General features: G+C 49.6%; 2 protein-coding genes across 6 annotated transcripts in view; both read left to right on the forward strand.

The window, feature by feature from the left end:
- Window positions 1-10,897, forward strand: part of UBXN2A (UBX domain protein 2A) — a 55,614-nt gene extending 44,717 nt beyond the window's left edge. For all 5 annotated transcript variants that reach the window (XM_045978601.1, XM_045978600.1, XM_045978602.1 and 2 more), the window contains one exon: window positions 743-10,897. In XM_045978601.1, the coding sequence (XP_045834557.1) occupies window positions 743-935 (193 nt within the window). In that variant the 3' untranslated portion in view covers window positions 936-10,897. The remainder of the gene's footprint in view (window positions 1-742) is intronic.
- On the forward strand, window positions 6,984-18,807 carry MFSD2B (major facilitator superfamily domain containing 2B). Its single transcript, XM_045978605.1, has 14 exons — window positions 6,984-7,070; window positions 9,995-10,120; window positions 11,169-11,293; window positions 11,866-11,989; window positions 12,216-12,294; window positions 12,378-12,508; window positions 14,600-14,690; window positions 14,803-14,924; window positions 15,360-15,443; window positions 15,754-15,834; window positions 16,071-16,180; window positions 16,576-16,719; window positions 16,961-17,137; window positions 18,702-18,807. The coding sequence occupies exons 1-14, from the start codon at window positions 6,984-6,986 to the stop codon at window positions 18,724-18,726; spliced, it is 1,506 nt and encodes a 501-aa protein (XP_045834561.1). The 3' UTR covers window positions 18,727-18,807.
- The last annotated feature ends 3,185 nt before the right edge of the window (window positions 18,808-21,992 follow it).

Genomic DNA, 21,992 nt, shown 5'->3' on the forward strand with positions numbered 1-21,992 from the left:
TCTATCAAATAAATAAAATCTTTAAAAATACATACATACATATTTAGGTGAACATAACTTTGAGCTACCTCCAAAATTGCAGCTATTGTATTACATTGTAGTATTGATTACACTAATTGAAATTCTACCTACACTGAGTTAGGAATTTTCCTAATTGAAACACAGCGTGACCCAGTGTTTAAGAGACATAACCTGTATCTGTGTAATAGTACTATACTAGTACATATATGATCCATTCAGAACCAGTTTAGATAAATAAACTTTATATTATAGGAACTTTCAGATACGCACATGTACCCAAAGAAAAGAGAAGATACAGTGATTCCTCATTCAATTCTAGTGAACTGTTTTCAAGGAAATCTTAGACTTCGTATAGTTTCCTATTAAATATTTTAATGTATAAGTCTAAAAGGGAAGTACTCTATAAAAATGTAACCATAAAATTATATAGGCCTGATGAGTCACTGGACTCTACCTCTGAAACTAATAATATATATTAAATTTAAAACAAAATATAAATAAAAATGTAACCATAATACCCTTGTCACACTGAAGATAATTAATAGTAATTCCTTACTATCCAGGATCAGCCTTTAAAAAGATGGCCCAAATGATCAGTTCTATCATAATTTGACTATTCTGTGTATTAACATAACTAGAAAGATACCCTCAGCTTATTACCTTACCTTAAATTTACTCAGGTTTTCAGAAAATTATATTAATAGTTTGTGCTGTTTTACAGGATAAGCCACATCAAAGACTTCATCGAAAAATACCAAGGATCTCAAAGAAGTCCTCCCTTTTCCCTGGCCACAGCTCTTCCTTTCCTCAAATTGCTAGATGAAACACTCACATTGGAAGAAGCAGATTTACAGAATGCTGTAATCATTCAGAGACTCCAAAAAACCGCTGAACCTTTTAGAGAACTTTCATAACATTGATTTTTGATACACTAAGTGGAAAGTTTGCAGAGAAATGATGGTTGTAAATGAACATCCAAACCAAAATGAGGGAAAGGAAGTCAGATTCACTGGACTTTTGGTTCGAGCACTATTTAACTCCCTCCTGATGAGAAGATTTTTAAAAAGTACAAGTTAGGAAAGTGAACCATGACTGGAAACTATATTCAGTGCACTTTTCCCAAAAGGCTGCTCAGAAAGAAAACTACACGTATTTTCAAATACCAGTTATTCAACAATAAGGTATATTAAATCACTATATATCATATAGAATCTTAATGTGGTATAAATTAGCAAATGTATTCACAGCATCATTCATTCAGACATTCCCAACCAGCAGTGGTGTGTTCAGATATTAGCTGTCTCAGATGTTTGAAATAACAATATATTAAGAAAATTGTACATGGCAGGTTAAAAAACATCAGCGTAAATATTTTACATCTGAGATACAGTCAGAAGGCTGGAAGGAACTGCTTTCACCAGAGCTATGCCTGAACCTTAAAATGTTCTCAGTTTTTACTTTCTAATGGTGAAAGACACTCATTTGGCACAGTGTCTAAAATGTATTTTAAGAATAAAGAATAAAACTGTGCAGCTTAGTATAATGTCAGTATTAATCTGCCTACTCACATTTTGACATTTTCAAGAAGTGTAATTTTTAAAAATTTCTTTTCTATGCAGGAACCCTAGTTCAGCCCTTATTTTATTTTCTTTTGAAAATTAGGGATTTGTTTTTAGCTAACATTTTTGAGTTAGCCTTTCATTTGCTATCACTCACTTAGAATCTAATGCTTGTGTTGACACATTGCTACTTAATATTTTTTAACTGCATCAGATAAAGTATGGCTTTCTATTCCATATATATCAGAGCCAACCTGGGTATACATGAAAGGATTATTTATTACATTCTGATGCCACCAAGGAAAACATGTTTTGTATCTTAGTCTTTTACTTCAACCTGGTTAGACTTCTGTATTTCACTGTCAGATTGAATTTCCTTGCCTGAAGATAAGTTTAAGAAGTTTTTCTTTTTACAAATTACCTATTGAATCTTATTTAAAGCAGAATTTACATTGAATGTGCCAAGGAACTAAGTAGCCATACCTATCAGCAGTAATGTTCACAGGGCACTGGGTGTCTGCTGGAAAGAGCAGTTCTCAAACTTTTTGGTCTTAAGACCTTTTGTTTATGTGGGTTATATATATGATTCTGAAAATAAATTATAAAATATCTAGTCATTAAAAATAATAAGCACATGTTAATATAAAACCACATTTTATTGAAAATGCATTTTCTAAAATCTTCAATGAGAAAAGTGGCATTGTATTCCATTTTTTGCAACTGTCTTTACCATCTGACTTAGGGAAGACAGATGGACTCTCGTATCTGCTTCAACTTTCATTCTGTTGGATGTTGCACATCGAGTGGCCTCTGGTAAATGCTGCTGTATATTCACGAGGGGGGGCAAATAATGTCTTAGTTTGGTTATGAAAATAGTTTGACTTAGGGACCTCCTGCAAGAACCATTCTTACAAAGCAGTTTACAGTGATTCTTGAGTCTTACTGTAAGAATCACTTGGGAAGCACTTCAGAATATCTGTTCCAAGCATCTGCCACACACGTTCTGATTCATGGTATCTGGGATGGGTCCCAGATCTCTGCATTTGTAATACCTCAGGTGATTTTTAGGTATGTAGTAGAAGAACCATTCCTTCACTGTCCTTCCACCCTAAGAAAATAAACCTCCGTGTTTCACCAGGAACAGTGGAAGAAGACTCTCCACTCAAATGGGACTTCTGGACCTTTTACGGTTAATCCTTTCTCTCCCACGGTTGGTTCTTAGACTGTTCCCCTTTAACTCTTAATCATGATATAAACCTGTACTTCCTCTTCTCTAGGCACAGCTGAGGCGAGGCTGGAACATTTAAATGAGATTTTCATTAGAAGCTCATGAATAACAAAAGGGAAATACACACAACTAGATGACACGGTTTGTAAACTACATCTTGTGTTCCAGGTCGAGGTCCGTAGCAAGACTGCTTCCTTTTCTAGCGCACAGCTTTCCGTATGGTATAGGCTTATCTTTTTATCAGGAAGAGAGGAAGGGCAAAGGAGAGCCTTTCCTTCTGTCATTTACTTTCAGCAGTGAACAGATACATAATAGAAAGTACTGTCACTCTGTTTATGGCTGTAGTAGAGCCCACTCCAGTGAAATGTAACGGTATTCTTAAAATGAGGGGATGGTAAAAATCAGTGAACTCTTTCGATATAAAAATGAGATGACTGTTAATATATTTTTCAAGAATCTGTTAAGAAAAGGTTTCCTATAGGCCTGTCATGAAGCTTTGTATAATTTAATTTGCATAGTCTATGTGATTCTCCATATATTTCTAAAAAGGGGCTTCTCATTGGAAATACTTTCCTTTTACCTATAAAAAAAACCTCCTCTGTGGATTTTCCAGTTTTTAATTATCTATCCAGAAGATACATTGGAGGTTTTCTTGTGTGTACATGGAGAATATGCCCCAGTGAGAAATTCCTATGGAGAAAGACCCATCATCAGCAATACTTCATTTCTGTAACTGTGAACACCTTCATTAATGTGAATAATAATATGCTCAGAGGTTTTCAAAATGAGAATCATCCGTTAAAGCTTTCTACCTTAAAAGTCCAAAACTGAAAGGTTGTTAATTCAGTGTGTGGATTATGTAAAACATACTGATGTTAGAAAGGCAAACTTGAAAATAATCAAAACATTTCAGATGTGGAATACAGTTTGACCTTCGTAGTTGTTTCAAAACTCATCAATCTCTTGAAAATCATTGTTAAGGCTGATACAAGAAGTACATTTCTGGTTTTATAGATTCTGATTTAATAGTTAAGTTAGTATGCATTATGCAGGCTGTAAAACTGGTCTTATTTTATAGACTTTTTTTCATTCAGAACACTTTTCCTTACGTTTCATTGTGTTGAAAATACAGTATTATGCATCTGTTTCAGTGCCTTATTTCGAAAGCAATCTTTGGCTAACAGTTAAAGAATGTTGTCTTAAGAATGAAATAATAATTCATTAAAAGGATCTGTGAAATAATCTACAGTTGTTTCTTACACAATAGTTGCATCTGGGTGTATTTGTTACTTTTATTTGGCACTGGCAAAGTCATTCAGTTTGAGAATCCACATTTATTAGGTGCCTTCTGTTTGCCAGGTACTTAATCGGTGTTACTTTCGTTTAATCCTCAGAAATGTTAAAATGTGATATTTTTAATACTCAGAGGTAGGTTTTTTTAAAAAACCATTTGTATCCTGAGTTGAATTAGGATGAAGACTCCTTGGTAGGGTTTACTTCTTTGTTCTTTCTCTAAGTACAAACCATTAAGAAATTGCTCATCACGCTAATCTTGAGATAGAAGTGGCTTTTTCAGTAAACTAATATCTGGTTCTTTCTTGTTAGCTTTAAATATTTTTTTCACAGATAATTCATATTCTTTGTAGAAAATTGTAAAATGCTGAAATGGTCTTTAAATCACCTATTTCACCTTTCAAATAATATAACCACTAATAACATTTTGGTGTGCATCCTTTCAGGTATTTTTAAGTGAATCAGTTTTTATATTAATTAAACAACAGGCTTCTTGGTTATTGCAATGCTGTTTTATATATTGAAGTCTAACATACTTGTCTTTAACTAAAAATTACATTCAGAACATGCCATCACTTTAACTAGAATAATAGCTGTTAGGGACAGATGCCTTTAAATTACATTTTTGTGCAGAAGCCAAGAAATGCAGGGTTTCTTCTTTTACTTTTTTTCTTTCAAAATTAAAATTATGGCAGTATATGCAGCAAAGTACAGATACTGGGAATGAAGTGCTTCCAGACCTAAATACGCTATCAAATGATGTCTGTACAGTAGATTATTTATCCAAAGAAACTATAGCTTGAGTTTATTTATGTTTCCAAGGAATTAAATATTTAACACATGCATTATCTAATTATCCTTCCACTGTTGGTAATACCACAATCAAGAAAACGGAAGGTACCCATTTTGTAGGTTAAAGAATTGAGGTATATTTGCAGTATATACAAATACTGACTCATTACTTTGTACACCTGAAACTAGCCTACTGTTACATGTCAGTTATACCTCTAATTAGAAGAATTGAGGCATAGAAAAGGAATGATTTTAGACTGGGTAGTAAATACTTTAGGATTATATTTAGCTGTGACAGAAAAATCTAAAATAATAGTGACTTACAAAACAAAACTTTATTTCCATGCAGAAGTCCATAGGGAAGCAGTTCAGGACTGGGAGATCAACTTCTAAAACTTCAGACTCGTGTTCTGCTAATCTACTGGTGCGGGCACTTAACCCCAGGCGGCAAGAGAGCCGCTCTGGCACCAGTCACATCTGCGTTCCATCCGATGGGAAGAAGCACGCACACCTTTACTTTTAAAAACAAAACAAAACAAAAATGGCTTTATTGGGATGTAATTCACATACCTTACCATTCACCCAATTAAAGTCTACAATTCAGTGGTTTTAGTATAGACACAGGATTGGGCAACCACCACCACAGTCTAACTTTAGAGAATTTTCATTCTGTCTTCAACCCTGTACTCACTCATTAGTCCGTCTCTAACCCAAAGTCCTAGGCAGCCGCAAATCTACATTCTCTCTGCAGATTTATCTATACTGGACATTGCGTATAAACGGCAGCATACAGTATATGGTTTTTCCGTCTTCTCATTTAAGGTTTCCGAAGTTCACCCGTGTTCTTTTTTGGAACAATAGTCCATTGTATGGGTATACCTACCACACTTTATCCATCAGTTGATGGACATTTGGGTTTCACTTTGGGTTACAAGTAATGTGGCCATGAACATTTGTGTTCACGTTTTTGTGTGAACATGTTTTTTTCTGGAGTATATACTTAGGAAGAATTGCTGAGTCATTGGGTGATTCCAGGTTTAACTTTTTGAAGAGCCGGATTTCCATAGTCCCTCTACCGGTTAACATATCCACCAGCAAGGTGTAATTTCTCCACACCCTCCCTGATGCTTGTTCTGTCGGCTTTTTAAACCCTAGCCATCCAGGGTGTGGTATCTTGCAACTTTGTATTTCCTTAATGATGTAAGAATCTTCTCATGTGTTCATTGTTTGTGTTTGGAGAAATGCCTATAGAAATCCTTCCATTTTACAATTAGGTTGTGTCTTTTATTGTTGAGTTTTAAGAATTCTTTATATATTCCAGTACCAGTCTATGATTTGCAGGTAATGCTCCCATTCAGTGGGTTATCTTTTCAGTTGTTGGATGGTTTGCTGCACAAAATTTTTCATTTAGATAGTCCAAACTTAACAATGTCCTAACAACAGTTGTCTAACCCAAGGTTATGATTTGCTAGTTTTCTTGGAGGTGTTTTATAGTTTTAGCCTTTACACTTAGGTCTGTGGTGCATTTTCGGTTACTTTTTGTGTGCGATGTGACCCCTTACCTTTGAGGGGGGACTTCTCTGGCCAACTGCCTCTACACTGCTCTGCTTTCGTTCACCGACCAGAGTTACATGGCTACACCCATCCCATTTGCGCCAGGCTGGACAATGTGTGTTTCAGGCATCTTGTATCAAATGTAGATTGTAAACCTTTTCGGCCATAGTCTAAACAAGTCAATTCTATTGCTTCGCTTTTCAAATAAATGGATCTGGCGATTTTTCACCCGCGAGGATTTAGCACGGTGATCAGCGCCAACCGGTGCTGGTTCTCACTCCCTCCGGGACCTGCTCCTAGGACTGCAGTCCCGAGGGACTTATCGGCCTTCGCCCCCTACCCCAGCCCCCAGCGAGTTTGGGCTCTCAGGGGAAACGGACCGGGGCCCTTCGCGTCTTCCGGCTGGCTCCCGCGGCCCGCCCCTGGCCGCGCCGCGCCCACTCGGCCCCCGGAGCCGCCCTCCCCGCGGGGGGCCGGGGCGCGGGCCGGGCGACAACGCCGCAAGGTCGCGGCCGCGGGCGGAGCTGCGGTGCGCCATGGCCGCGTCCCCTCGAGCGCCCCGGGCCCCAGCCGTCGCGGCGCCGCCGCCCCATCCGGACGCGCGCACCTTGGAGCGCGGCTCGGTGAGCGCAGGGCGAGGGGGGGAGCCGGGGCTGCTCGAGGGAGGCGGCGGGAAGGGGCGCTGGCTCCGGCGTTCAGGCTTCTGAGCCCCCCAGTAGAGCCGAAGGGCCGAGATACTCGGGAGCGCCAAAGAGAGCAGGGAAACTGAGTCCCAGACTATTGAGGTAACTTGCTGCATTGTGTCAGCTTGGCTGGCAGGACCGGGGCCAGTCTCTGGTCTCCTGATTCTCAAATTAGGGCTCTTGCCCGCCACAGTCCAGGTCTTCCCAGAGCTCCCCGGCCCCGGGGCAGGTAGGACTTCCCGCTGCGTGTGGGGGGCCGCCTCCCCTCCCCAGTCTCCGAGAACAGCCCGGCACCGGGCGGCACCGGACGACTTCTGGCAAGCAGGCCCCCCAGTGAGGGTGGAGGGCAGGTGGGAAGCCCGGGGTGTCCTCAGGCCGGCCTCATCCCCTGCGTGGATGGGGCCCCGCGCCAGCCGGCCGGGGTGGGTGTGTCCGAGAGGGGGCAGGACCCAGGAGCTTCGTGGGGACAAAGCTCCATCGCTTGCTCCATGCTCAACGCGACCGTGGTCTGTGGCTTCACTTCAGCCCCTCAGTTCTCTCCCCTAACTCAGTGCTTCCTGTCAGATACCTCAGAGCAAAGCCTTGTGGCCCCCAAGAAAAAGGAGATAGGGAGTCCCCCTGGGGACCCTCCTTTCCCAGGGAGATTTAGAAATCCAGGAGGAGATGGTCGGCAGGAGGGAAAACCGACCTTGCCAAGGAAGCGCCAGCATTTAGCTCTCCTAACGACCTCCGCGGCGTCTTTCACCCATTTTACATGGGAGGAAATGAAGCCCAGTCCCGCTGAAGTGCCCTAGAAGTACCTTCTAGTAGGGCTAGAAGTGGCACACAGAATTTGAATCCCGGTTAGTCCAACGCTAAAACTTGTGCTCGGTCAACTGTGAAAGACTTAAGAAGTTCAAGTAGGTGAAACTCCCCTCGCAGGGCTCCAAGAGTAGTTTCAGCCGGAGGTTCTTCAAGTTGACTTCTGTGTGCCTGAAGCTTGCTAGAAGGGCTGGGGGGAGGGGGGCAGAGGCTCGGGGGGTGCTGTGGGGCTATCATGTTGGATTCTGCCTCTTACTAACAATTTCTGGAAATTGAAATAATGTTCACACAAGCGTCAGAAAAGGAGATGACCTCCTGCCTCGTGTGTGGTTTTCTTCCGCGGGTAGGGAGAGTGTGCAAAGGATATGATAAACGGTTATCTGGCAAGAACCTCCCTCCAGAAGTGCCCATGTGGGGTGTCCTGCAAGATACAAAAACGGGTGAAGTCATAGTCCTCTCCACTCCCCCTCCCATCCCCAAGCAAAGGATCAAAAGGATTCCCAGCATCTTTTGAAGAAACAGCCTTTTCCCTAGTCTTCATGACATTGATTTCTTCAACAAATGTATATATAGCATCTGCTATATATCAGACATGGTTCTAGGTAATGGGGACATGGTGGTGAATAAAAATTATAGCACATGCTCTCTTGGGAGAGGCAGGAAATAAATGAGAATGTATCAGGTATTAGGTACACTAGAGAGAGAGAGGGGTGGTCAGGGAAGGCCTCTGTGAGGAGATGACATTCAGGCTTGAATGGCAAGGAGTCAGCTCTGCAAAGACTCAGAAGAAGAGCCTTCTAAACGGAAGGAACAGGAAGTGCAAAGGCCCTGAGGCAGCAATAGGCATGGTCATATTGAGGCATACCAAAGAAGCTACCAAGGTTGAGGAGAGCTGTCCGGAGTGAGGAGGGAAAGGGATTGGGGGCTGTTTGAGTGGGCTCCTGTAGGCTATATGGGAAAGACTTGGAATTGTATTCAAACTGCAATGGCAAGTTGCAGTTGGAGAGTTTTAAGGAGAGATGAGACCAGATAAAATTTATGTTATGAAAAGATCACCTTGGCTACTGGGTAGAGTATGGACAATGGGGAATGAGCAGAAGCTGGGAAGCCACTTAGGAGGCCACTGATAGATTTGGTGAGGGAATTGGGAAAGAGAGATCAAGGTTTGTGGCCTGAGCTGCTGAGTGGACATTGGACATTGGGGCCATTTAATGCAATAGGGACAATAGGGTTAGGAGTTGGTTTAGACAATGGATGGAAATCAGCAGCTGTGTTTTGACCATGCTAAGCTGAAATGCCTGGTAGGCAACCATGTGGGTCTGTTAGTAGGCAGTCGAATATTCCAGTCTGGAGTTCACTGGATAGCTTAGGGCTTATGAGATATATATCTATCTCACGCATACGCACACATGCACGCACATGCACACACACACCATTTGGAGTCCTGAACATTATTTCAGTGGTGGACTAGTAAATCGCCTCCCCAGGAAAATAAAGAAAGCAGCTCTGATTTGTAGTGTTTGCTGATTCCTGTGGTATAAATCCACCACAGCTGATTTCAGGCTGCCAGTGGTTCGAGGACTGGCCAAGGTCCTGGACATTTAACCATCAGCTCCTGCAGCAAATAACACTCAACTTCATCAAGACACCTCTCGAAATTGGCAGGAATACTCTGTTTGACACAGAAGGCTTCAGGAGATACAGTGCTTTATTCAACGTCACACCGGGAGTTGGGGGCAAGGTTGGGAGCCTCCTGACCCCCCAGTTCACTCTGGCTTGCTGACTCAGAGAACTAAGCAGACTGCAGGAGGAAGCACTAAGAGGGGAAAAGGAAGAACTTGTCCCGTGGAATGTGGGATGTTTGAGAGGTCATAGTTTAGGATTTTTCCCCCCTCTCTGTCTCACTTCCCTTTACGATGATCTAGGGCAAATGAGGACTGAGAGGTTTCTGGAAAAGCCCTCAAGACAAAGGGACCTCAGGATGCTATGGAGGCTCCGGAGGGTATGGGCGACTGTTGTGTATCTGCACAGGCTGGGGGCTTAGCTCCTGTGTTTCCCCCCAGGACAGCAGAGCCGGTCAGCTCTCATTCTGTACCAAGGTGTGCTATGGCATTGGTGGGATCCCCAACCAGGTGGCCTCCAGCGCCACAGCCTTTTACCTGCAACTGTTCCTGCTTGATGTGGCACAGGTGAGTGTGGGAAGCAGCCCAGGGCCCCCAGTGCCCATCTTCCTTGGTACCCAGTTCTCACGCCCCGACCTGTACTTCCCTGGACAGATAGCACTTCTGTCCCCAAACTGACAGTAAGCCAAATGCCTTTGAGGGCAACCCCCTTAAGGATGTTTACTGCAGGCTGTTCGTGGTGAAAAATGGGAAAACTCTGAATGCCCAACAATACAGAGTAGTTGATGAATAAGTTGGGTAAGAGCCACATAATGGACTGTTGTGTAGTCACTCAAAGGAAGAGCCAGATCTGTACCAGTTGGCTTGGAGGGAGTTCCATGATGCACTGTCAGAAGAGAAAAATTGCTTTTAGAGTATACAAATTCATTCTATTTTACCAAAATAAAGTATGTGAAATATGTGACTATACGTGGTTCAGATACAGGCATGAAGAAAATAAATTACAGCAGGATATACACAGGCTGTTACTGTTGCCTATAGGAGGGAATGGTGGGGGATAGAGGGTAAGCAGAAGAAAAGATTTCTCATACCGTACCCATGATTTTGTTAAATGACGCTCGTATGATCTCCTTTATGTAAAATTATAAATTACGAATGCACAGAAATAAATGCCTGAAAGGGTGATCACCAAAATGCTCTGGCAGTTATCTCAGGATGGGGGGGGGGGACTTCAAAGGAGTTTTGCTCAATATTTTTCTGTACTGCTTGAATGTTATTTTATAATGAGTGTGTCATTTATGTAATCAGAAAAATTAATAAAACATTGTCGCTGTGAAACTAAAAGGCTACCTCTGTCACCCTTCTTGCACAGATGAGGGTCCCCAAGCCTTCTCCAAAAGTGACTGGGCAAGAGTGGTAATGGGAACGTGGCGATGTGTGGCTGTGGGCTCCTCCCCTCCCCCTCTCTCCACTAGCGCAGCTGTGCCCTGAGAACCTTCTGGATTTGTGGCCGGGGAAAGAGCCCTCACAGACCTTTCTCCTGGCAGGTACGTAGGCCCAGACACCCTCTCTGACTCTGCCAGGACTCAGCCATCCTCCCACCTGTGCTTTTCAGATCCCTGCTGCCCAGGTGTCACTTGTCCTATTCGGAGGGAAGGTGTCTGGGGCAGCTGCCGACCCTGTGGCTGGGTTCTTCATCAACAGAAGCAGGAGGACAGGGTCTGGACGCCTCATGCCCTGGTGAGCAGCCCCATAATCCTCAGGGTCCTGACTTCCAGCCCTGGCCTGAGGCCACCGGGTTTGTGACAGCCCCACTTCTTAGTGGAAACCCGTGGGGATGGTGAGAGGACGGGATGGTTATAGGCGGCGGCGCCAGACTGGGTTAGGCTGAGCCAGGCAGGAGTTCAGAGACATTCTTGGGGACTCTCCGTCACCAGGAGGCACAGGGCTGGACAAAGCCCCGTAGGCTCCCGGGCCTGATTGGGGGTGGGGGGTGTCTATGTGTAGCCAGGGTGGGCTGGAGGCCTTGGAAGTCTGCATGGAAGAGATAGGCCTCGCTGGTGCCCCAGCGTCCTGGAGACTGGGAATGGCAAGGCCAACGCCCAAGTGCCCCCCGAGTTCTGCAGTGAATGGCCCCACACCCCCCAGCTACTTCCACAGCCCATCAGCCACCTATGGCAGCTCGGGCACTGGTGGTCCCAGCCCAGGGCTCCTGCTGAGGGCCGATGCCTTCATCCAGGAGGGTGTGGTGGTTCCAGGTTTGCCCTTCATGTCCCCCATCCCGGTGCCCCACGTCCGCTGTGCTTCCACAGGGTGCTGGGCTGCACGCCCTTCATCACCGTGGCCTACTTCCTCCTGTGGTTCCTGCCCCCCTTCACCAGCCTGCGGGGCCTCTGGTACACGGGCTGCTACTGCCTGTTCCAGGCCCTGGCCACGGTAAGCCGGTGGCCCCGCTGCTGGCCAGTGGCCACCGTGAGGTGTTGTGTGGAGGGGAGAGGGCAGGTGGCCCCGAGGGACCCACTGCCCGCCGCGGCTCACCCCTCCCGCCCTCCGCCCCTTACTCTGGGTTTGGGGGCATCAGCCCGGACGTGCCAGCCGGGGTCGTCGGGGTCGGGACTGGGGGCGGCGGGGGCCAGCCTGAGCCCGGCCTGCGCGCCCGCAGTTCTTCCAGGTGCCCTACGCGGCGCTCACCATGCTCCTGACGCCCTGCCCGAGGGAGCGGGACTCGGCCACCGCGTACCGTGAGTGCGGGGCGTGCGCGCGGGCGGGAGGCGGCGGACCCCGGGCCGGCCGGCGCCCGTCACCCGGCGCCGCTCTGTCCCAGGGATGACCATGGAGATGGCGGGGACGCTGATGGGAGCCGCCGTCCACGGGCTCATCGTGTCGGGCGCCCACGGGCCGCACAGGTGCGAGGAGCTCGCGCTCGCCGGGCCGGCCGTCGTCTCCCCCGACGCGGTGAGTGTCCCTGCGGCCCGGCCTCTGGGCGTCGCTCGCCTCTCCCGCCCTCCCGCTCCTCAGCCGGTGCCCCCGCAGCCCGTTCACCCCGCTTCTCCGCCCGGGCGCCTTCTCAACGGAAAGCAACAGATCGCAGAGCAGCAGGAGGGGAGAGGGGTGGGAAAGGGCCACAGGCAGGGGCAGGGGAGAGAGGGGCTGGCGTCCCTGCGGCGCTCGGGGTGACACCCCTCCTGTGGCCGGTCCCACCCGGGCCTCACCCACAGCGTGCACGGAGAAGGGGAAACCTGAAAGCACTTTCCCTTCCTCTCCGGGCAAACCAGATCTCTCCTCAGCAGCTAAGTCCGCGCATCTGTTACCCATCCAGTTCAGCTCCTCTTCCCGTAAGCAAGTGATATGATTGTCCCCGGAGCCCCAGGAGCCAACATTGACTCCTCCCTCTCCAGCCATGACCCCCAATCCCACCCATTACCAAATCCCATGCACGGGTTCGGCCCCCGATCTTCTCTGCACCTGGCATCCCCAACATCTCTGGGTCACCCCAGTACTGCATCAGCCACCCACGGAGTACCCCAGCCTCCAGAGACTCCCCCAGCCCGGTCAGGGTGACCCTGGAAAGGCGTTCCATCGTGGGGGGCCCCTCGCCCTCAGGACCCAGCCAGGGCTGGCTTTGGTTTGTGGCCTCTCCTCAGTGTTCCCTGCATCATTCTTCTTTGTCATTTAGGAAATAGCTCAGATCTACAAAAAATTATCCAGCTGCGGTTCTCCAAGTGTGGTCCCTGGGCAGCCTCAGCATCACCTGGAAACTTGTTAGAAGGGCAGATTCTTGGGGTCCTGCCTAGAACTACTGATGGACAAATTTGGGGAGGAAGCTAGCACTCTGTGTCTGAACAAGGCTTCCAGGGGATTCTGCCCCCCACCAGCGTTTGAGGACTGGTGGTACGAGAACAATACCACACCAGCGGCCCCGCACCGGCTCAAGAAAACATTACAGTGGAGTCCTGTGTATCCATCCCAGCCCTCTCCTCAGGGCCAGCTACAAAACCGGCCCATGAACATTGCAAAGTGCAAACACAGGGCTCTGGAAAGAGCAGGGAAGTCTGTCTGTCCTTCCCATGGCCCACTGCCCTAACTGAGGGATTGCTTGGGTCAAGATGCATAACTGACCCCACCCAGGTGCCCTCAGACCCATCATGGAGGCCGGCCCAGGGCCAGAAGGTGGTGGCCTTGCCCCTCCCAGACTGACTCTTTCCACGTGTATGCCCACGTCCCCGCTCAGGCCTCCACAGGCCCCCTCCCCAAAGGTACTGGGTCCCTCTCTGGTGGGGGTGACAGTGACCTTGGGTTGGCCTGGCCTGGAGTGCAAAGGAATGGGCAGCAGGAGGCTGAGAAGGCCACCCCTAGAGGTGGAGCCTCATGTGAGCCAAGGCACAAAGCTCCAGGTACTCCGGTGAGGTCCTGTCCCCCTACTTCTTTTTTCCCCTCCCCAGAGACAACCTCAGCCTGAGCAGGTGACTGTTACTCCCATGCATGTCTTTACACGGATTTTATCACTTATGTATCTTCCCCTGGACGGCAGGTAGCACCATTTCTGTTTTCACCATTTACCTGGGTCCTCGTGTCTCACGCTGTGCTGTAGCTTTCTGCTCGTGCGTCTGCTCGTGCGTCTGCTCATGCGTCTGTCTTCCGCACTCCAAGCCGCTTACTGGGGACGGACAGGAGTCATGTACTGACCACCGTCACCTCAGGGTCTAGCATGCAGAAGGGCCACCAATGTTTGCCTTAAAAAATGAGAGCGAAAGAGAGAGGAAGGGCGCCGACCCCTGGTGGCGTGGATGCCCTCCTGTTCAGGCAAGAGGCACAGAGGCAGCAGAAGGACCATTCTGGGCCCTAACGTCTCTATCTCCTGCTCTGGTGATTGGGAGGAGAGACACCCAGCATCCTTGGGCTTGGACTGAAGGTCCCTCTGCCCCACTGGGAAACACTTCTGTCCTGGGGTCCCTCTGCCCCACTGGGCAACACTTCTGTCCTGGGTGTCCCCGCTTCCGTAGGCTGGAGACATCACCCCCAGCCCAGTTCTGTCCTGTCCCACAGACTCGTCTCTACTCCATTGCAGCCGCCGTGCTTGCTCTGACTTACCCTGTGTGCACTGGTTTGCTCTGCCTCGGGGTGAAGGAGCGACCAGGTAAGGGGGTGCAGCCAGACCGTGGGAAGCCGAAGCTGGGACAGGATTCCTCTTGGGCCTGCATTTTGATTTTGACTCTGCCAAGCCCAAGTGTCATTTTCCTGTGTTGCAGACTCCTCCGGCCCAGCCTCAGGCCAAGGCCTGAGCTTCCTGGCTGGGCTGGGCCTCACTGTCCGGCACCGGCCCTACCTGAAGCTGGTGATCTCCTTCCTGTTCATCTCAGCAGCCATTCAGGTACCTCTGGCCTTGGCTCTGGCCATACTGACCTTGTGTAGGTTCAGGTTCAGCCACTCGGACCCACCGACCAGAGCTGGGCTTAAATCGAGAGAAATGGTGGCTGGCATAGGTTCCAGAGAGTCTGATGCAGGGAGGAGAGAGACCTGGACAGTGCTTGTGGGACCGGGGAGGATCAAGGCTAGGCAGTCGGAAACTGACAAAATCTGGGTAGTGAGGTCCACTAGCCAGGCAAGGGGGAGGATGGACTAGGAATGGTATTTATACCTGTTTCAGGGCTCAGTGTCCTTTGTGGGGGAGGGGACTGCATGTTGCATGATGATGGCAACAACTGGTGTTTGAGGTCCCAAAGAAGAGGCCAGACTTGCCACCCAGGCCTCGCGCTTGACTTCCTGACATTCCTGAGACACGCCCACTTCCTGTTGGCCTCCTCAGGTGGAGCAGAGCTACCTGGTCCTGTTCTGTACACATGCCTCCCGGCTACACGATCACGTCCAGGGCGTGGTGCTGACCATCCTGGTGAGTGGTCCTGGGGTGATGGAGACAAGTTCCCACAGAGACCTGAGCTGGGGACCTGGTGTGGTTCTTGACAAGACATGTGTAGCCAGAATTCCGGTCAACATTCTGGACTCCTCTGTGATCTTGGTCACCTGCACTCCAGCAGAAGGTGGGATCGAGGCTGGGGTCATAAAGTTCATAGCCGCTGGTTCCAACCAGGGGGCAAAGTCAAGGTCAAGCATCCCACCTAAAAGCCAGGGCTTCCGGAACCTGGGTGGGTTAAGGCATTGGCAGCCCCGCCCAGGCTGGGATGATTTCTCTCTGTTCACAGGTCTCAGCTGTGCTGAGCACCCCACTGTGGGAGTGGGTTCTACAGCGATTCGGGAAGAAGACATCAGCCTTCGGGATCTGTGTGAGTGAGGCAAGAAGCAAGGTCTGGACTGGGTGCAGGAAGGTGGCGGGGTCAGGGAGGTGGCCTTGGAGCCTGAGCTTCCTGGGGGGCTGGCAGAGCTGATCTGTACTCTCTGTGTCTTCAGTCCCTTGGAAAGGACCAGGTGCAGGGGCTATTAGTAAAGACCGGTGAGTGTGGGAATGACAGAGCAAGTCACGGGCAGGTGGAAGGATCAGCTGGTGTATCTGTCTCCCCAGGTGATGGTGCCTTTTGCAATCCTGTTGGCTGCTGTACCCACAGCACCTGTGGCATATGTGGTGGCCTTTGTGTCTGGCCTGAGCATTGCTGTGTCCTTGCTGCTACCCTGGTAGGCTGGGTGAAAGGGAAGGGATGTGTCCCTCCTCACGGGTATGCCCTCTTTCACGTCCACCTGTCGTCCCAGGCCCCCTGTGCCCAGCCTGTGCTGGGGAGGGGCTCTCCTACCTGCAGGAGATGGAGGCCACCATCCTTGGCTCCAAGGCCAAGTTCCATCCTTGGAGCTCTCCTGGAAGGGCACCGGACGGCAGGAAGGGTGGGCAACCGTGTTGGGGGAGGGAGCTGAAATGCCAGCACCTGTGGCCAGGCTCTCGGTGGGCCAGTCCTGGTCCTGGGCAACAGGAACCCAAGGATGAATCTGACTTGGTCTCTGTCCTCAGAGAGCTCTCAGGCTGGTGGCTGTCAAGGGGATAAAAGGGATAATAACCCTGCAGCCCTCTCCCGCAGGTCCATGCTTCCAGATGTGGTAGATGCCTTCCAGAAGCAGCATCAGCATGGCCCGGGCCTGGAGACCATCTTCTACTCATCCTATGTCTTCTTCACCAAGCTTTCTGGCGCAGGCGCCCTGGGCATCTCCACTCTCAGTCTGGAGTGAGTCCCAGGGTTGGGCTGTACTAGAGGCACAAACACCGAGTTGGGTGGGAAGAGGGCAGAGTTCTCAGTTCCATCGGCGCTCCCTGGCTGGCCCAACTCTCCCTTCCACCATGGTTAAGCTGATCTGGCCAGGGAACGATTCCTAGATTCAGGGCGGTGTGGGGGTGGAGTATTGGGGACCCCTCCTGCCAGGTCCAATGGGATCGGAGCTGGAGGCGTGGGGATGCTGTTTCTCCAGGTTTGCGGGCTACGAGGCAGGAGCCTGCACGCAGGCGGAGCGGGTGGTGGTGACCCTCAAGGTCCTCATCGGGGCCGTGCCCACCTGCATGATCATCACCGGTCTGTGCATCCTCATGGTGGGCCCCGCACCCAAGGTGCCGAGCCAGGACCCCACCCGCCGGCAGAGCCTTCAGAGGTGGGCGCCCCACGCACATGGGTACACACGGCGGGGTGCCAGCAGCCAGGCGCGCAGGAACGTGTGCCAGCGTGAGACTGACAGGCCCGCCGGTGTCCCTGAGACATTTACGCGGTCGAACACGCCCGCCTTGGCAGACTCTTCCCTCAGACTCGTCCCTCTTCGGTGATGCCATATGCTCCTGGATTTTTTTTTTCAAGATTTATTTAGTTATTTTTTCAGAGAGAGTGAGGGAGAGCATGAGTTGGGTGGGGGGGCAGAGAGAGAGGACGAGCAGCAGACTCCCCGTGGAGCACGGAACCCAGCACGGGGCTTGATCTCATGACCCTGGGATCATGCCGCGAGCTGAAACCGACTGAGTCACCTGGTTGTTCCTGCTCCTGGATTTTTTCTTTTTTTTTTTTTTTTTTAGGATTTTATTTGTTTATTTGTGAGAGATAGAGAAAGAGAGAAAGAAAGAGAGAGAGAGAGCACAAGCACGGGGAGCAGCAGGCAGAGGGAGAAGCAGACTCCCAGCTGCTGAACTCGGTCCCAGGACTCCAGGATCATGACCTGAGCCCAAGGCCGTTGCTTAACTGACTGAGCCATGAGGGCGACTGAGCCACCCAGGTGTCCCCTCTTGGATTTTCTCCAGCTACTCTGCACATCCCTTCTTAGTCTCCCTCCCTCGATTATCTGTTGGATGCGGTATGGAAGGGCTCCCTCCTCGGCCCCTGTTCCCTTTGCTCTCCATAATGCAGGCACCTGGTCCCCGAGCCTGATCTGGAGCCCTCTTATGCCTGGTGACTCCTAAAGCCGCCCCTCCCCCCGGACTACTTACAAGTTCCAGATCCACATTTCTGGCTCTCATTGGCACGTCACCCCCTGATGTCCCACAAGCATGGCGTCAGTTTCAAAGAGCCCCAAACTACGGAACTCATTTTCTTTCTCAGTGGGGCTCCTCCCCCTGTGACAGCACCATCTTCTCGCCTGGAAGCCGAAAGCCGGGTCCTCTTCTACTCCTTCCCCCACAGGTTGTGCTGAGCCACACTCTGACCCTTGTTTTTCTGGCGTCCAGGGCTGCACCGGGATGACAGGCCTACCGGCTGGCTTTCCCAGGGGGAGGTGGGGGTCTTGAAGCTGGGGCTGTGTTTTATTCGTTTCTGCATGCCCGGCCCAGCCCAGCACAGAGGCCAAGGCCACGCCGGGGCCGCAGTGTCAAGACGTCCGGCCCGGCAGCTTTCCAGAGCATGTGGCCACCTGCTTGGAGATGCTCCCACACCCACAAACACCAGCACACGCCCACACAGAGGAACACAGGGGGTCGGCAGGAAGTGGCACAGCCGTCGGTCCCTTGTTCTCCATGTGGATGCTCAGACTGGCCAAGGAACACTGAGCCACACGCACGCTCGGAATGCCGTGTGCATGGGGCATGCTGGATGGACTTGGAGAGAAACAGGGGTTGGGAAGAGGAAGGCTTGCCAGGGAGGCAGGGAGCTGCCACGTCCACGTCCACGGGGGTCTGTGGCCCGACACGGTCCCCCTCCACCCTCATCCGTCTCTTTGGTTTCTTTCCCTTTTCTAGGAGGACCAGCTACAGCCTTGCTTAAGGTCTGACCTTGTGTGGGCTGGAACCGCAGAAGCCAGCGTCTTCCGGGCTCAAAGTCCTTCTTTCTTCTCGGTCCCTTAGCACGTCCATTTCAAGGGTTACATGTGACCCATCTTTTCCCCTGGGATATGGAGTCTTCAAGGACATCTCCTGAAGGGACTGGCCTGGGCCCCAGGACCCTCACCCGCCACTTCTTGCTTGTTGACCACAGACCGTGTCCGACAGGCCTGTGCCCCGGACCACCCAGCTCCAGGTGACTCTGACCTGGAAAGCATCCCGAGAACAACTATTCCTGGAAAAAGGAAGGCCCACCACTTGCTTACCTGACAGGACAGATACACAGACGTCTTGTTCTTCCTGACACCCCAGTGGACACCTGAGAGAGGCTGACAGACACCACATGAACGGGCAGAGTGGGACAGATGGACTTGTTGGGGGTGACGTCAGGAAAGACGCAAATAGAGACATTGAGACCAACAGACCCCGGAAGGAGCAAATGGGGACGGCAGCGGGGGAGGAGACCGAGCAGAGCACAAGAGGCGTTTCTCAAGGCTTTCGGGTCGTTCAGATAAGCCGGCAACAGTTTCTGGAATCAGACACAGACTGATACTGAGCTACCAAACATCAATCACCTTTATGAACAAAAGTTATTTTTGCGGAAATATTTTTCTGAAATTGTATCTTATAAAAGCACAGGAACCACAGTTTTCTAAAGGCCTTATCTTTGGGGAAGAAAGATCCACTGAGGTTTATTTTTAAAATACATATATCTATTAAAGGCTTTATCTTCTACTAGGTCTATAAAATATGACTATGGCCATCCCTTTCATCCCACCTCCTGGGAAACCACTGTCTAAGGAGGGAAGGATGCCTGATGTCACTGCACCTGGCTATCCAGTCCCCTGCTGTGTCCCCTCCATGGGGTCAGCTCTCCAGACCCACCCCCTCAAAGGCTAGCCCCCCTCCCACTTCCTCATTAGAACTTTGGCTGCCTCTTAGTTCCAGACTCTCGCCCAAGACTACCGGAGCTCAGACTCACACTCAGACAGGATGTACCCCTCAAAGCATGAAACATCTTGGTTCCTCCACAAACACCATAGCCCGAGAAGGAACCTGACCACCGAGTGAGAGTGCACGGTGTTTCCTGCTCTGTATGACGCTTGAACTCTCTGCCGTTGTGCCCCTGACATGGGTATCTGATCCTTGAGGTCACAGGGCATCAGGGAAAGAGCTGGGTCAGCTTCTCTTCATTGCCCCTCGGACTTAGGAACGAGGACTCGGGCTGACAGGAAGCTCTGCTCCCTCCTGTCTGTGCGTAGCACACGCACACACGCACGCACACAGAACAGTTTCTCAACAGTGGAAAATCACGGGCTGCGAGGACACAGCACCTGCTAGGACAGAAGGTGACGTAAAGTTTCTACCATGTTACCGTGCTGTGCTTTGGAACCATGGGCGATGCAGGTAGGATCAGAAGCTTGTGCCAAATTCTATGTTACCTGTTTCCGAGGAGTGCGGTCTCAAGGAGCCGAAGTATACTGTCCCAATACAGCTGCTGGGGGCCACCTCTGGGGTCGGGGTTAGATCTTAGAGACACGAGAAGATGAGGGGGGAGCCCAAAGTGTATTATTCCACTTCTCCTTTTCAGCAGCCCTAAGAAGCAGGTGTATTATTCTCATTTTCAGATGAGGAAACAGGCTCAGAGAGCTTAAGTAACTTGCCTAAGATCAGCTGGTGGCAGCAAAGGCCTTGAAACTAATTGGCCTGACTCCAAAGCCTCTGGAGATAGCGGGTACTGAACACGTTTGTTGGAGGAAGAGCCGATGCCCAGAGGCCAGCATCCCCTCCTCTGACCCTCTGCTCCGATCCCACAGTATTATCCCCACTGTTCGGGAATTATTATTCCCAATTCCGCCCATTCTTCCTACTCTGGGTCCTTCAACTCATATATGCCCATGGGGCCTCCTGATGTGTCCCCGACCCTCTTCTGACACCCATTCTCAGAGCCAGACCTCCTGATTCAGAAAAGAGAATGTCTCTTTGCCACCAAGGCCCACCCTGAGGCCTATCACTGACAAAGAGCAGGCATCTCCCTTGCCCCTTCCCTCTCTGCTTTTCTTTTTTTGAGAGAGAGCAAGCGAGCGAGTACATGGGGGTAGGTTGGGTAGTGGGGCAGAGGGAGAAAGAATCCTAAGCAGGCTCCATGCCTAGCCCAGTGCAGAGCTCAGCGCAGGGCTTAATCCCACAACCCTGAGATCACGACCTGAGCCGCAATTAAGAATCGGACACTCAACAGACTGAGCCACTCAGGCGCCCCTACACCGCTCTCTTTCTAACCCTGAACTGTCTGCTGAACTTGAGAAGCCCCCTGAGTATTCTCCAGGCAGGGTGAAAACATCCTCTGTCTAAAGCGGAATTCATCACCTCCCCACATCTGTTCTGCCACTTGCATTTTCGGGTAAATTACATCAGCATCTGTCAAGTCACCGCAACCAAAAATTTGGTGTTTTCTTAATTTTCTTTCTCCCCCACTCACTCTACTACGCACTCCCCATGCACCCCAAGTGTGGATTAAGCAACGGGAGGAAAGGGTTGCAGCTTGTAGGTTATTATCAAATGGTAGAAGTTATTTAGAATGGGACAGAAAATTGTCCCCAGATATGGCTGGGTGTGGCTCTAACCCACGTGGCAACTGACAGGGGTGCCTGTGAGCTGTCTGAGTTGTGTCTGTGTGTCTGTTCGGCTGGGTACAGATTTCCGTGTTCACCTAGTGTTTCTTCAGGACAGTACTGGTGCATAAGCAAGGAAATCATGGTACACTCTGGTACACTCTAATTGTTCCTGAATATAGTAACAGTGTTGGAGCGAATTTGTGTTTTCCAAACAAGCATTATAACAGAACTGAGTGTATATGTGTGTGAGTGTAAACAACAGAAATACTAAATGATCTCATAAACATTCAAGGAATGAAATAAATATTTTAAAGCAGTCCCACAAAGAAAACATGAGATCCAAATGATATACCAAGGGCTATCAGACTTTCATAAAGGATCATTTCATTCCTTCTGGCAATTTTTTCAGGGAAGAAAAAAGGCACAGACCCTGCAACTCATTATATCAGACCAGAAGAAGTTTGATACCAAAACCAGACAAGCAAAGTAAGAAAGAAAGGAAATTTACAGGCTGATCTTGAACACAGAACATGGAAGTAAGAATCTGAAGCAAAATATTAGTAAACTGAGTCTGGCAATTTCTAAAAAAAATAAA

Source organism: Meles meles, chromosome 15 (genome assembly GCF_922984935.1).
Source record: "Meles meles chromosome 15, mMelMel3.1 paternal haplotype, whole genome shotgun sequence".
Lineage (NCBI taxonomy): Eukaryota > Metazoa > Chordata > Mammalia > Carnivora > Mustelidae > Meles > Meles meles.

Bases quoted from the DNA above. Each gene is read 5' to 3' on its own strand.
- MFSD2B (XM_045978605.1), top strand. From the start codon at position 6,984: ATGGCCGCGTCCCCTCGAGCGCCCCGGGCCCCAGCCGTCGCGGCGCCG. The intron at 10,121-11,168 runs GTGAGTGTGGGA...TGTGCTTTTCAG, and splicing joins TCCTGCTTGATGTGGCACAG to ATCCCTGCTGCCCAGGTGTC. The intron at 16,181-16,575 runs GTAGGCTGGGTG...CCTCTCCCGCAG, and splicing joins GTGTCCTTGCTGCTACCCTG to GTCCATGCTTCCAGATGTGG.